At 61.0% G+C, this 13,214-nt stretch overlaps 1 protein-coding gene across 1 annotated transcript in view; it reads right to left on the reverse strand.

The window, feature by feature from the left end:
* The window catches only part of LOC140386475 (amyloid beta precursor like protein 2-like), a 144,226-nt gene that overhangs the window by 61,773 nt on the left and 69,239 nt on the right, over positions 1 to 13,214 (reverse strand). The window contains exon 7 of the mRNA XM_072468848.1: positions 992 to 1,122. Within this exon, the coding sequence (XP_072324949.1) occupies positions 992 to 1,122 (131 nt within the window). The remainder of the gene's footprint in view (positions 1 to 991; positions 1,123 to 13,214) is intronic.

Genomic DNA, 13,214 nt, shown 5'->3' on the forward strand with positions numbered 1-13,214 from the left:
TGTGTGCATGTGAGAGAGGTGTGTGAGAGAGTGTGTGTGTGTGAGAGAGATCGTGTGTGTGAGAGAGTGTGTGTGTGAGAGAGTGTGTGTGAGTGAGGGAGTGTGTGTGTGTGAGAGAGGTGTGTGAGAGAGTGTGTGTGTGTGTGTGAGAGCGTGTGTGTGTGAGAGAGAGCGTGTGTGTGTGAGAGAGTGTGTGTGTGAGAGAGAGAGTGTGTGTGTGAGAGAGAGCGTGTGTGTGTGAGAGAGAGCGTGTGTGTGTGAGAGAGAGAGTGTGTGTGTGAGAGAGTGTATGAGAGAGTGTGTGTGTGTGCCTGTGACTGTCTGTGAGTGGCTGTGTGAGTGTGTGTGTGTGAGGATTAGAGTGTGTGTGTGAATGTGTAAGTGTGTGAATGTGAGTGGATGAGTGAGTGTGTGGGTGAGTGTTTTTGGGTGTGAGATAGGGTGAGAGTGTGAATTTGTGCGTGTATTTGAGTGTGTGAGTGATTGTGTAAGTGTGTGAGTGAGTGAGTTGTACATGAGTGAGTTTGTCTGTGTATGAGTGCATGAGTGACAGAGAGTGAGTGAGCGTGCGTGTGTGAGTGTTCATGCATGAGTGAGGGTGTGACTGAGCGTGTGAGTATGTGTGTGACTGAGCGTGCATGCGTGAGTGAGTTAGTGAGCAAGCAAGCGTGTGTGTGTGAGCAAGCGAGCGTGCATGTGCGCATGCGAGTGTGAGTGAGTGAGCGAGTGAGTGAGAGAGTGCGTGAGTGAATGTGTGTGACTGTGTGAGAGTGAGTGTGAGTAAGTGAGTGAGCGAGTGAGTGAGAGAGCATGCTGGCGAGCGTGTGAGTGAGTGAGTGCGTGAGTGAATGTGTGTGAGTGTGTGTGAATGTGTGTGAGTGAGTGTGAGTGAGTGTCAGTGAGTGTGAGTGAGTGTGAATGTCAGAGTGTAACCTGGACCCACAGGGAGAGGTTGTCTTGTTTCTTGTTGTATTTGGAAGCTGGCTCCTACCTCGTTGATCCGATTCATCCTCCTCTCCTCCAGGTCCATCTTGGCTCGGACAAAATGAGCGTGCTCATTCTCGTCACCAGGGTTCTCAAAGTAAACATCCACTCCGTCAGTTGGTCGGGCTGGAGGAGATGCTGAAAGACCATGAGCAAATCAACAGCCTACTCTCTCTCGGAAAAACGCTCCCACCACATCATACCCAATCACTCCGGTCTCCTGCAACTTCCTTCATAACCAATCATACTCACAGAAATCTGCTCCCTAAAGCCAATTACCCTCCCCACTACTGCATCAATCACTGTGGGAGTGAACGGGAAGGGGTTTGGGTCCATTGGGATTGTCGACAGTGGGAGTGAACGGGAAGGGGTTTGGGTGCATTGAGATTGTGTACACTGGGAGTGTACGGGAATGGGTTTGGGTCCATTGAGATTGTGTACACTGGGAGTGAATGGGAAGGGGTTTGGGTCCATTGGGATTGTGTACAGTGGGAGTGAATAGGAAGGGGTTTGGGTCCATTGGGATTGTAAACAGTAGGAATGAATGGGAAGGGGTTTGGGTCCATTGGGATTGTGTACAGTGGGAGTGAACGGGAAGGGGTTTGGGTCCATTGGGATTGTGTACAGTGGGAGTGAACGGGAAGGGGTTTGGGTCCATTGGGATTGTGTACAGTGGGAGTGAATGGGAAGGGGTTTGGGTCCATTGGGATTGTGTACAGTGGGAGGGAACGGGAAGGGGTTTGGGTCCATTGGGATTGTAAACAGTAGGAATGAATAGGAAGGGGTTTGGGTCCATTGGGATTGTGTACAGTGGGAGTGACTGGGAAGGGGTTTGGGTCCATTGGGATTGTGTACAGTGGGAGTGAACGGGAAGGGGTTTGGGTCCATTGGGATTGTGTGCAATAGGAGTGAATGGGAAGGGGTTTGGGTTCATTCGGATTGTGTAGAGTGGGAGTGAACGGGAAGGGGTTTGGGTCCATTGGGATTGTGTAGAGTGGGAATGAACGGGAAGGGGTTTGGGTCCATTGGGATTGTGTAGAGTGGGAGTGAACGGGAAGGAGTTTGACCCTATTGGGATTGTGTACAGTGGGAGTGAACAGGAAGGGGTTTGACCCTATTGGGAATGTGTACAGTGGGAGTGAATGGGAAGGAGTTTGACCCTATTGGGACTGTGTACCGTGGGAGTGAACGGGAAGGGGTTTGGGTCCATTGGGATTGTGAACAGTGGGAGTGAACGGGAAGGGGTTTGAGTCCATTGGGATTGTGTACAGTGGGAGTGAATAGGAAGGGGTTTGGGTCCATTGGGATTGTAAACAGTAGGAATGAATGGGAAGGGGTTTGGGTCCATTGGGATTGTGTACAGTGGGAGTGACTGGGAAGGGGTTTGGGTCCATTGGGATTGTGTACAGTGGGAGTGAACGGGAAGGGGTTTGGGTCCATTGGGATTGTGTAGAGTGGGAATGAACGGGAAGGGGTTTGGGTCCATTGGGATTGTGTAGAGTGGGAGTGAACGGGAAGGAGTTTGACCCTATTGGGATTGTGTACAGTGGGAGTGAACAGGAAGGGGTTTGACCCTATTGGGATTGTGTACAGTGGGAGTGAATGGGAAGAGGTTTGACCCTATTGGGACTGTGTACCGTGGGAGTGAACGGGAAGGGGTTTGGGTCCATTGGGATTGTGAACAGTGGGAGTGAACGGGAAGGGGTTTGAGTCCATTGGGATTGTGTACAGTGGGAGTGAATGGGAAGGGGTTTGGGTCCATTGGGATTGTGTGCAATGGGAGTGAACGGGAAGGGGTTTGGGTCCATTGGGATTGTGAACAGTGGGAGTGAACGGGAAGGGGTTTGAGTCCATTGGGATTGTGTACCGTGGGAGTGAATGGGAAGGGGTTTGGGTCCATTGGGATTGTGTGCAATGGGAGTGAATGGGAAGGGGTTTGGGTCCATTGGGATTGTGTACAGTGGGAGTGAATGGGAAGGGGTTTGGGTCCATTGGGATTGTGTACAGTGGGAGTGACTGGGAAGGAGTTTGGGTCCATTGGGATTGTGTACAGTGGGAGTGAACGGGAAGGGGTTTGGGTCCATTGGGATTGTGTGCAATAGGAGTGAATGGGAAGGGGTTTGGGTTCATTCGGATTGTGTAGAGTGGGAGTGAACGGGAAGGGGTTTGGGTCCATTGGGATTGTGTAGAGTGGGAATGAACGGGAAGGGGTTTGGGTCCATTGGGATTGTGTAGAGTGGGAGTGAACGGGAAGGAGTTTGACCCTATTGGGATTGTGTACAGTGGGAGTGAACAGGAAGGGGTTTGACCCTATTGGGAATGTGTACAGTGGGAGTGAATGGGAAGGAGTTTGACCCTATTGGGACTGTGTACCGTGGGAGTGAACGGGAAGGGGTTTGGGTCCATTGGGATTGTGAACAGTGGGAGTGAACGGGAAGGGGTTTGAGTCCATTGGGATTGTGTACAGTGGGAGTGAATAGGAAGGGGTTTGGGTCCATTGGGATTGTAAACAGTAGGAATGAATGGGAAGGGGTTTGGGTCCATTGGGATTGTGTACAGTGGGAGTGACTGGGAAGGGGTTTGGGTCCATTGGGATTGTGTACAGTGGGAGTGAACGGGAAGGGGTTTGGGTCCATTGGGATTGTGTGGAGTGGGAATGAATGGGAAGGGGTTTGGGTCCATTGGGATTGTGTAGAGTGGGAGTGAACGGGAAGGAGTTTGACCCTATTGGGATTGTGTACAGTGGGAGTGAACAGGAAGGGGTTTGACCCTATTGGGATTGTGTACAGTGGGAGTGAATGGGAAGAGGTTTGACCCTATTGGGACTGTGTACCGTGGGAGTGAACGGGAAGGGGTTTGGGTCCATTGGGATTGTGAACAGTGGGAGTGAACGGGAAGGGGTTTGAGTCCATTGGGATTGTGTACAGTGGGAGTGAATGGGAAGGGGTTTGGGTCCATTGGGATTGTGTGCAATGGGAGTGAACGGGAAGGGGTTTGGGTCCATTGGGATTGTGAACAGTGGGAGTGAACGGGAAGGGGTTTGAGTCCATTGGGATTGTGTACAGTGGGAGTGAATGGGAAGGGGTTTGGGTCCATTGGGATTGTGTGCAATGGGAGTGAATGGGAAGGGGTTTGGGTCCATTGGGATTGTGTACAGTGGGAGTGAATGGGAAGGGGTTTGGGTCCATTGGGATTGTGTACAGTGGGAGTGACTGGGAAGGAGTTTGGGTCCATTGGGATTGTAAACAGTGGGAGTGAATGGGAAGGGGTTTGGGTTCATTCGGATTGTGTAGAGTGGGAGTGAACGGGAAGGGGTTTGGGTCCATTGGGATTGTGTAGAGTGGGAATGAACGGGAAGGGGTTTGGGTCCATTGGGATTGTATAGAGTGGGAGTGAACGGGAAGGAGTTAGACCCTATTGGGATTGTGTACAGTGGGAGTGAACAGGAAGGGGTTTGGCCCTATTGGGATTGTGTACGGTGGGAGTGAATGGGAAGAGGTTTGACCCTATTGGGACTGTGTACCGTGGGAGTGAACGGGAAGGGGTTTGGGTCCATTGGGATTGTGAACAGTGGGAGTGAACGGGAAGGGGTTTGAGTCCATTGGGATTGTGTACAGTGGGAGTGAATGGGAAGGGGTTTGGGTCCATTGGAATTGTGTGCAATGGGAGTGAATGGGAAGGGGTTTGGGTCCATTGGGATTGTGTACAATGGGAGTGAATGGGAAGGGGTTTGGGTCCATTTGTATTGTGTACAGTGGGAGTGAATGGGAAGGGGTTTGGGTCCATTTGTATTGTGTACAGTGGGTGTGAACGGTAAGGGGTTTGGGTCCATTTGTATTGTGTACAGTGGGTGTGAACGGTAAGGGGTTTGGGTCCACTGGGATTGTGTACAGTGGGACTGAATGGGAAGGGGTTGGGTCCATTGGGATTGTGTACAGTGGGAGTGAATGGGAAGGGGTTTGGGTCCATTTGTATTGTGTACAGTGGGTGTGAACGGTAAGGGGTTTGGGTCCACTGGGATTGTGTACAGTGGGACTGAATGGGAAGGGGTTGGGTCCATTGGGATTGTGTACAGTGGGAGTGAATGGGAAGGGGTTTGGGTCCACTGGGATTGTGTACAGTGGGACTGAATGGGAAGGGGTTGGGTCCATTGGGATTGTGTACAGTGGGAGTGAACGGTAAGGGGTTTGGGTCCATTGGGATTGTGCAGAGTGGGAGTGAATGGGAAGGGGTTGGGTCCATTGGGATTGTGTACAGTGGGAATGAACGGGAAGGGGTTTGGGTCCATTGGGATTGTGCAGTGTGGGAGTGAATGGGAAGGGTTTATAAATCAGTGTAATATACAGTGTCAAAGTTGACTCAATATGTAGCCTAAAGCTGGGGGATGGGTACAACTCTTGACAATCGCAGCTGGGTACTGAGTTGGGGGGATAAATGTAATCGATTATCCCTCCCTCAAAACCCTCCTGGACGTCAGCTATCTGTCTCCATGTTGACCTGCAGGCATGGCTTAATTCCTGCAGCCAATCCATGTCGATGGCTATTCAGCTGCGTAAAGCACCACCCCTTGAGCTCTTATGATGAATCATTCGAGCCCTCTTCCCACACCCACTCCACCGCACTCTGCCGGCTGACCCAGCAAAACAGAAGATGGGTCTGAACAACCTGTGCTCACTGGACTGCATCGGTAAGGAACCTTCAGGCCACACCCGCCTGGGGGAACACCTGTCCGCTCCCATCCTCTCGAACTAACAGGCTCCCTTACCTCCTCCAGGGGGTACTTTATCCCTCTGGTGGGCTCCCTTACCCCCTCCACTGGGCTCCCTTACCCCCTCCACTGAAACCCTAACCTGATAGGAGAGCCTCTTTGTCCCTCTTGGGTGCCCTAACTCTCAGGTGGACCTCCTTTTGCCTCCCCCGGGGGACTCTATCACTCAGGTGGACCCCCTCCCCCAGGACCCTATCCCTTTGGTGGACCCCTTTCCCCCCCTCCCCCAGGACCCTATCCCTTTGGTGGACCCCTTTCCCCCCTCCCCCAGGACCCTATCCCCTCAGTGGACCCCCTTACCCCCTCCTCCCACGACTCTATCCCCTCAGTGGACCCCCTTACCCCCTCCTCCCAGGACCCTATCCCTTCAGTGGACCCTCTTACCCTAGGACACTATCTCTCTGGTGGACCCCCTCCCCCCCCGGGACCCTATCCCTTGGGTGGATCCACACCCCCCTTCCCGGGACCCTAATCCTCAGGTGGACCACCTCCCCCCCGACCCTATCCTTTTGGTGGACCCCCTTCCCCCTCCCCCAGGACCCTATCTCCTCAGTGGACCCCCTTACCCCTTCCTCCCAGGACCCTATCCCTCCAGTGGATCCTCTTTCCCCCTGTCCAGGACCCCGGCTCTGAGCCCCTGCAACCCCCTGCTGAGCTGTATGCCTCCCCGCGGTGCTGCGCTGTGTGTCTCCCCGCGGTGCTGCGCTGTGTGTCTCCCCGCGGTGCTGCGCTGTGTGTCTCCCCGCGGTGCTGCGCTGTGTGTCTCCCCGCGGTGCTGCGCTGTGTGTCTCCCCGCGGTGCTGCGCTGTGTGTCTCCCCGCGGTGCTGCGCTGTGTGTCTCCCCGCGGTGCTGAGCTGTGTGTCTCCCCGCGGTGCTGAGCTGTGTGTCTCCCCGCGGTGCTGCGCTGTGTGTCTCCCCGCGGTGCTGAGCTGTATGCCTCCCCGCGGTGCTGAGCTGTGTGTCTCCCCGCGGTGCTGCGCTGTGTGTCTCCCCGCGGTGCTGAGCTGTGTGTCTCCCCGCGGTGCTGCGCTGTGTGTCTCCCCGCGGTGCTGCGCTGTGTGTCTCCCCGCGGTGCTGAGCTGTGTGTCTCCCCGCGGTGCTGAGCTGTGTGTCTCCCAGCGGTGCTGCGCTGTGTGTCTCCCCGCGGTGCTGCGCTGTGTGTCTCCCCGCGGTGCTGCGCTGTGATGATGGGGCCTGTGCGCTGTGTGTCTCCCCGCGGTGCTGAGCTGTGTGTCTCACCGCGGTGCTGCGCTGTGTGTCTCCCCGCGGTGCTGCGCTGTGATGATGGGGCCTGTGCGCTGTGTGTCTCCCCGCGGTGCTGCGCTGTGTGTCTCCCCGCGGTGCTGAGCTGTGTGTCTCACCGCGGTGCTGAGCTGTGTGTCTCCCCGCGGTGCTGAGCTGTGTGTCTCCCCGCGGTGCTGCGCTGTGTGTCTCCCCGCGGTGCTGAGCTGTGTGTCTCCCCGCGGTGCTGAGCTGTGTGTCTCCCCGCGGTGCTGCGCTGTGTGTTTCCCCGCGGTGCTGCGCTGTGTGTCTCCCCGCGGTGCTGCGCTGTGATGATGGGGCCTGTGCGCTGTGTGTCTCCCCGCGGTGCTGAGCTGTGTGTCTCACCGCGGTGCTGAGCTGTGTGTCTCCCCGCGGTGCTGAGCTGTGTGTCTCCCCGCGGTGCTGCGCTGTGTGTCTCCCCGCGGTGCTGAGCTGTGTGTCTCACCGCGGTGCTGAGCTGTGTGTCTCCCCGCGGTGCTGAGCTGTGTGTCTCCCCGCGGTGCTGAGCTGTGTGTCTCCCCGCGGTGCTGAGCTGTGTGTCTCCCCGCGGTGCTGCGCTGTGTGTCTCCCCGCGGTGCTGAGCTGTGTGTCTCACCGCGGTGCTGAGCTGTGTGTCTCCCCGCGGTGCTGAGCTGTGTGTCTCCCCGCGGTGCTGAGCTGTGATGATGGGGCCTGTGCGCTGTGTGTCTCCCCGCGGTGCTGAGCTGTGTGTCTCCCCGCGGTGCTGAGCTGTGTGTCTCCCCGCGGTGCTGCGCTGTGTGTCTCCCCGCGGTGCTGAGCTGTGTGTCTCCCCGCGGTGCTGCGCTGTGTGTCTCCCCGCGGTGCTGAGCTGTATGCCTCCCCGCGGTGCTGCGCTGTGTGTCTCCCTGCGGTGCTGCGCTGTGTGTCTCCCCGCGGTGCTGAGCTGTGTGTCTCCCCGCGGTGCTGAGCTGTGTGTCTCCCCGCGGTGCTGCGCTGTGTGTCTCCCCGCGGTGCTGAGCTGTGTGTCTCCCCGCGGTGCTGAGCTGTGTGTCTCCCCGCGGTGCTGCGCTGTGATGATGGGGCCTGTGCGCTGTGTGTCTCCCCGCGGTGCTGAGCTGTGTGTCTCCCCGCGGTGCTGCGCTGTGTGTCTCCCCGCGGTGCTGCGCTGTGTGTCTCCCCGCGGTGCTGCGCTGTGTGTCTCCCCGCGGTGCTGCGCTGTGATGATGGGGCCTGTGCGCTGTGTGTCTCCCCGCGGTGCTGCGCTGTGTGTCTCCCCGCGGTGCTGAGCTGTGTGTCTCCCCGCGGTGCTGAGCTGTGTGTCTCCCCGCGGTGCTGAGCTGTGTGTCTCCCCGCGGTGCTGAGCTGTGATGATGGGGCCTGTGCGCTGTGTGTCTCCCCGCGGTGCTGAGCTGTGTGTCTCCCCGCGGTGCTGAGCTGTGTGTCTCCCCGCGGTGCTGCGCTGTGTGTCTCCCCGCGGTGCTGCGCTGTGATGATGGGGCCTGTGCGCTGTGTGTCTCCCCGCGGTGCTGAGCTGTGTGTCTCCCCGCGGTGCTGCGCTGTGTGTCTCCCCGCGGTGCTGCGCTGTGATGATGGGGCCTGTGCGCTGTGTGTCTCCCCGCGGTGTTGCGCTGTGTGTCCCTCCGCGGTGCTGAGCTGTGTGTCTCCCCGCGGTGCTGAGCTGTGTGTCTCCCCGCGGTGCTGCGCTGTGATGATGGGGCCTGTGCGCTGTGTGTCTCCCCGCGGTGCTGCGCTGTGTGTCTCCCCGCGGTGCTGAGCTGTGTGTCTCCCCGCGGTGCTGCGCTGTGTGTCTCCCCGCGGTGCTGAGCTGTGATGATGGGGCCTGTGCGCTGTGTGTCTCCCCGCGGTGCTGCGCTGTGTGTCTCCCCGCGGTGCTGCGCTGTGATGATGGGGCCTGTGCGCTGTGTGTCTCCCCGCGGTGCTGCGCTGTGTGTCTCCCCGCGGTGCTGCGCTGTGATGATGGGGCCTGTGCGCTGTGTGTCTCCCCGCGGTGCTGCGCTGTGTGTCTCCCCGCGGTGCTGCGCTGTGTGTCTCCCCGGGTGCTGAGCTGTGTGTCTCCCCGCGGTGCTGAGCTGTGTGTCTCCCCGCGGTGCTGAGCTGTGTGTCTCCCCGCGGTGCTGCGCTGTGATGATGGGGCCTGTGCGCTGTGTGTCTCCCCGAGGTGCTGCGCTGTGTGTCTCCCCGCGGTGCTGAGCTGTGTGTCTCCCGCGGTGCTGAGCTGTGTGTCTCCCCGCGGTGCTGCGCTGTGATGATGGGGCCTGTGCGCTGTGTGTCTCCCCGCGGTGCTGAGCTGTGTGTCTCCCCGCGGTGCTGCGCTGTGTGTCTCCCCGCGGTGCTGCGCTGTGATGATGGGGCCTGTGCGCTGTGTGTCTCCCCGCGGTGCTGCGTTGTGTGTCTCCCCGCGGTGCTGAGCTGTGTGTCTCCCCGCGGTGCTGAGCTGTGTGTCTCCCCGCGGTGCTGCGCTGTGATGATGGGGCCTGTGCGCTGTGTGTCTCCCCGCGGTGCTGCGCTGTGTGTCTCCCCGCGGTGCTGAGCTGTGTGTCTCCCCGCGGTGCTGCGCTGTGTGTCTCCCCGCGGTGCTGAGCTGTGTGTCTCCCCGCGGTGCTGCGCTGTGTGTCTCCCCGCGGTGCTGCGCTGTGTGTCTCCCCGCGGTGCTGCGCTGTGATGATGGGGCCTGTGCGCTGTGTGTCTCCCCGCGGTGCTGCGCTGTGATGATGGGGCCTGTGCGCTGTGTGTCTCCCCGCGGTGCTGCGCTGTGTGTCTCCCCGCGGTGCTGCGCTGTGTGTCTCCCCGCGGTGCTGAGCTGTGTGTCTCCCCGCGGTGCTGCGCTGTGTGTCTCCCCGCGGTGCTGAGCTGTGTGTCTCCCCGCGGTGCTGCGCTGTGTGTCTCACCGCGGTGCTGCGCTGTGATGATGGGGCCTGTGCGCTGTGTGTCTCCCCGCGGTGCTGAGCTGTGTGTCTCCCCGCGGTGCTGCGCTGTGTGTCTCCCCGCGGTGCTGCGCTGTGATGATGGGGCCTGTGCGCTGTGTGTCTCCCCGCGGTGCTGAGCTGTGTGTCTCCCCGCGGTGCTGCGCTGTGTGTCTCCCCGCGGTGCTGCGCTGTGATGATGGGGCCTGTGCGCTGTGTGTCTCCCCGCGGTGCTGAGCTGTGTGTCTCCCCGCGGTGCTGAGCTGTGTGTCTCCCCGCGGTGCTGCGCTGTGTGTCTCCCCGCGGTGCTGCGCTGTGATGATGGGGCCTGTGCGCTGTGTGTCTCCCCGCAGTGCTGAGCTGTGTGTCTCCCCGCGGTGCTGCGCTGTGATGATGGGGCCTGTGCGCTGTGTGTCTCCCCGAGGTGCTGCGCTGTGATGATGGGGCCTGTGCGCTGTGTGTCTCCCCGCGGTGCTGCGCTGTGATGATGGGGCCTGTGCGCTGTGTGTCTCCCCGCGGTGCTGCGCTGTGATGATGGGGCCTGTGCGCTGTGTGTCTCCCCGAGGTGCTGCGCTGTGATGATGGGGCCTGTGCGCTGTGTGTCTCCCCGCGGTGCTGCGCTGTGATGATGGGGCCTGTGCGCTGTGTGTTTCCTCGCGGTGCTGCGCTGTGTGTCTCCCCGAGGTGCTGCGCTGTGATGATGGGGCCTGTGCGCTGTGTGTCTCCCCGCGGTGCTGCGCTGTGTGTCTCCCCGAGGTGCTGCGCTGTGATGATGGGGCCTGTGCGCTGTGTGTCTCCCCGCGGTGCTGCGCTGTGATGATGGGGCCTGTGCGCTGTGTGTCTCCCCGCGGTGCTGAGCTGTGATGATGGGGCCTGTGCGCTGTGTGTCTCCCCGCGGTGCTGAGCTGTGTGTCTCACCGCGGTGCTGCGCTGTGTGTCTCCCCGCGGTGCTGAGCTGTGTGTTTCCCCGCGGTGCTGCGCTGTGTGTCTCCCCGCGGTGCTGTGCTGTGATGATGGGGCCTGTGCGCTGTGCGCCTCCCCGCGGTGCTGAGCTGTGTGTCTCCCCGCGGTGCTGCGCTGTGATGATGGGGCCTGTGCGCTGTGTGTCTCCCCGCGGTGCTGCGCTGTGTGTCTCCCCGCGGTGCTGCGCTGTGATGATGGGGCCTGTGCGCTGTGTGTCTCCCCGAGGTGCTGCGCTATGATGATGGGGCCTGTGCGCTGTGTGTCTCCCCGCGGTGCTGCGCTGTGTGTCTCCCCGCGGCGCTGCGCTGTGATGATGGGGCCTGTGCGCTGTGTGTCTCCCCGCGGTGCTGCGCTGTGTGTCTCCCCGCGGTGCTGCGCTGTGATGATGGGGCCTGTGCGCTGTGTGTCTCCCCGAGGTGCTGCGCTGTGATGATGGGGCCTGTGCGCTGTGTGTCTCCCCGCGGTGCTGCGCTGTGTGTCTCCCCGCGGTGCTGCGCTGTGTGTCTCCCCGCGGTGCTGCGCTGTGATGATGGGGCCTGTGCGCTGTGTGTCTCCCCGCGGTGCTGCGCTGTGTGTCTCCCCGCGGTGCTGCGCTGTGATGATGGGGCCTGTGCCCTGTGTGTCTCCCCGCGGTGCTGCGCTGTGATGATGGGGCCTGTGCGCTGTGTGTTTCCCCGCGGTGCTGCGCTGTGTGTCTCCCCGCGGTGCTGCGCTGTGTGTCTCCCCACGGTGCTGCGCTGTGTGTCTCCCCGCGGTGCTGCGCTGTGTGTCTCCCCGAGGTGCTGCGCTGTGATCATGGGGCCTGTGCGCTGTGTGTCTCCCCGAGGTGCTGCGCTGTGATGATGGGGCCTGTGCGCTGTGTGTTTCCCCGCGGTGCTGCGCTGTGTGTCTCCCCGCGGTGCTGCGCTGTGTGTCTCCCCGAGGTGCTGCGCTGTGATGATGGGGCCTGTGCGCTGTGTGTCTCCCCGCGGTGCTGCGCTGTGATGATGGGGCCTGTGCGCTGTGTGTCTCCCCGCGGTGCTGCGCTGTGATGATGGGGCCTGTGCGCTGTGTGTCTCACCGCGGTGCTGAGCTGTGTGTCTCCCCGCGGTGCTGCGCTGTGATGATGGGGCCTGTGCGCTGTGCGCCTCCCCGCGGTGCTGAGCTGTGTGTTTCCCCGCGGTGCTGCGCTGTGTGTCTCCCCGCGGTGTCTCGCTGTGATGATGGGGCCTGTGCGCTGTGCGCCTCCCCGCGGTGCTGAGCTGTGTGTTTCCCCGCGGTGCTGCGCTGTGTGTCTCCCCGCGGTGCTGAGCTGTGTGTCTCCCCGCGGTGCTGAGCTGTGTGTTTCCCCGCGGTGCTGCGCTGTGTGTCTCCCCGCGGTGCTGCGTTGTGATGATGGGGCCTGTGCGCTGTGCGCCTCCCCGCGGTGCTGAGCTGTGTGTTTCCCCGCGGTGCTGCGCTGTGTGTCTCCCCGCGGTGCTGAGCTGTGTGTCTCCCCGCGGTGCTGAGCTGTGTGTTTCCCCGCGGTGCTGCGCTGTGTGTCTCCCCGCGGTGCTGCGCTGTGATGATGGGGCCTGTGCGCTGTGTGTCTCCCCGCGGTGCTGCGCTGTGATGATGGGGCCTGTGCGCTGTGTGTCTCCCCGCGGTGCTGCGCTGTGATGATGGGGCCTGTGCGCTGTGTGTCTCGCCGCAGTGCTGAGCTGTGTGTCTCCCCGCGGTGCTGCGCTGTGTGTCTCCCCGCGGTGCTGCGCTGTGTGTCTCCCCGCGGTGCTGCGCTGTGATGATGGGGCCTGTGCGCTGTGTGTCTCCCCGCGGTGCTGCGCTGTGTGTCTCCCCGCGGTGCTGCGCTGTGATGATGGGGCCTGTGCGCTGTGTGTTTCCCCGCGGTGCTGCGCTGTGTGTCTCCCCGCGGTGCTGCGCTGTGTGTCTCCCCGCGGTGCTGCGCTGTGATGATGGGGCCTGTGCGCTGTGTGTCTCCCCGCGGTGCTGCGCTGTGTGTCTCCCCGCGGTGCTGCGCTGTGATGATGGGGCCTGTGCGCTGTGTGTCTCCCCGCGGTGCTGCGCTGTGTGTCTCCCCGCGGTGCTGCGCTGTGATGATGGGGCCTGTGCGCTGTGTGTCTCCCCGCGGTGCTGCGCTGTGTGTCTCCCCGCGGTGCTGCGCTGTGATGATGGGGCCTGTGCGCTGTGTGTCTCCCCGCGGTGCTGCGCTGTGTGTCTCCCCGCGGTGCTGCGCTGTGTGTCTCCCCGTGGTGCTGCGCTGTGTGTCTCCCCGCGGTGCTGCGCTGTGTGTCTCCCCGCGGTGCTGCGCTGTGATGATGGGGCCTGTGCGCTGTGTGTCTCCCCGCGGTGCTGCGCTGTGTGTCTCCCCGCG

The sequence above is a fragment of the Scyliorhinus torazame genome, chromosome 12 (assembly GCF_047496885.1).
Source record: "Scyliorhinus torazame isolate Kashiwa2021f chromosome 12, sScyTor2.1, whole genome shotgun sequence".
NCBI classification, from domain to species: Eukaryota; Metazoa; Chordata; class Chondrichthyes; order Carcharhiniformes; family Scyliorhinidae; genus Scyliorhinus; species Scyliorhinus torazame.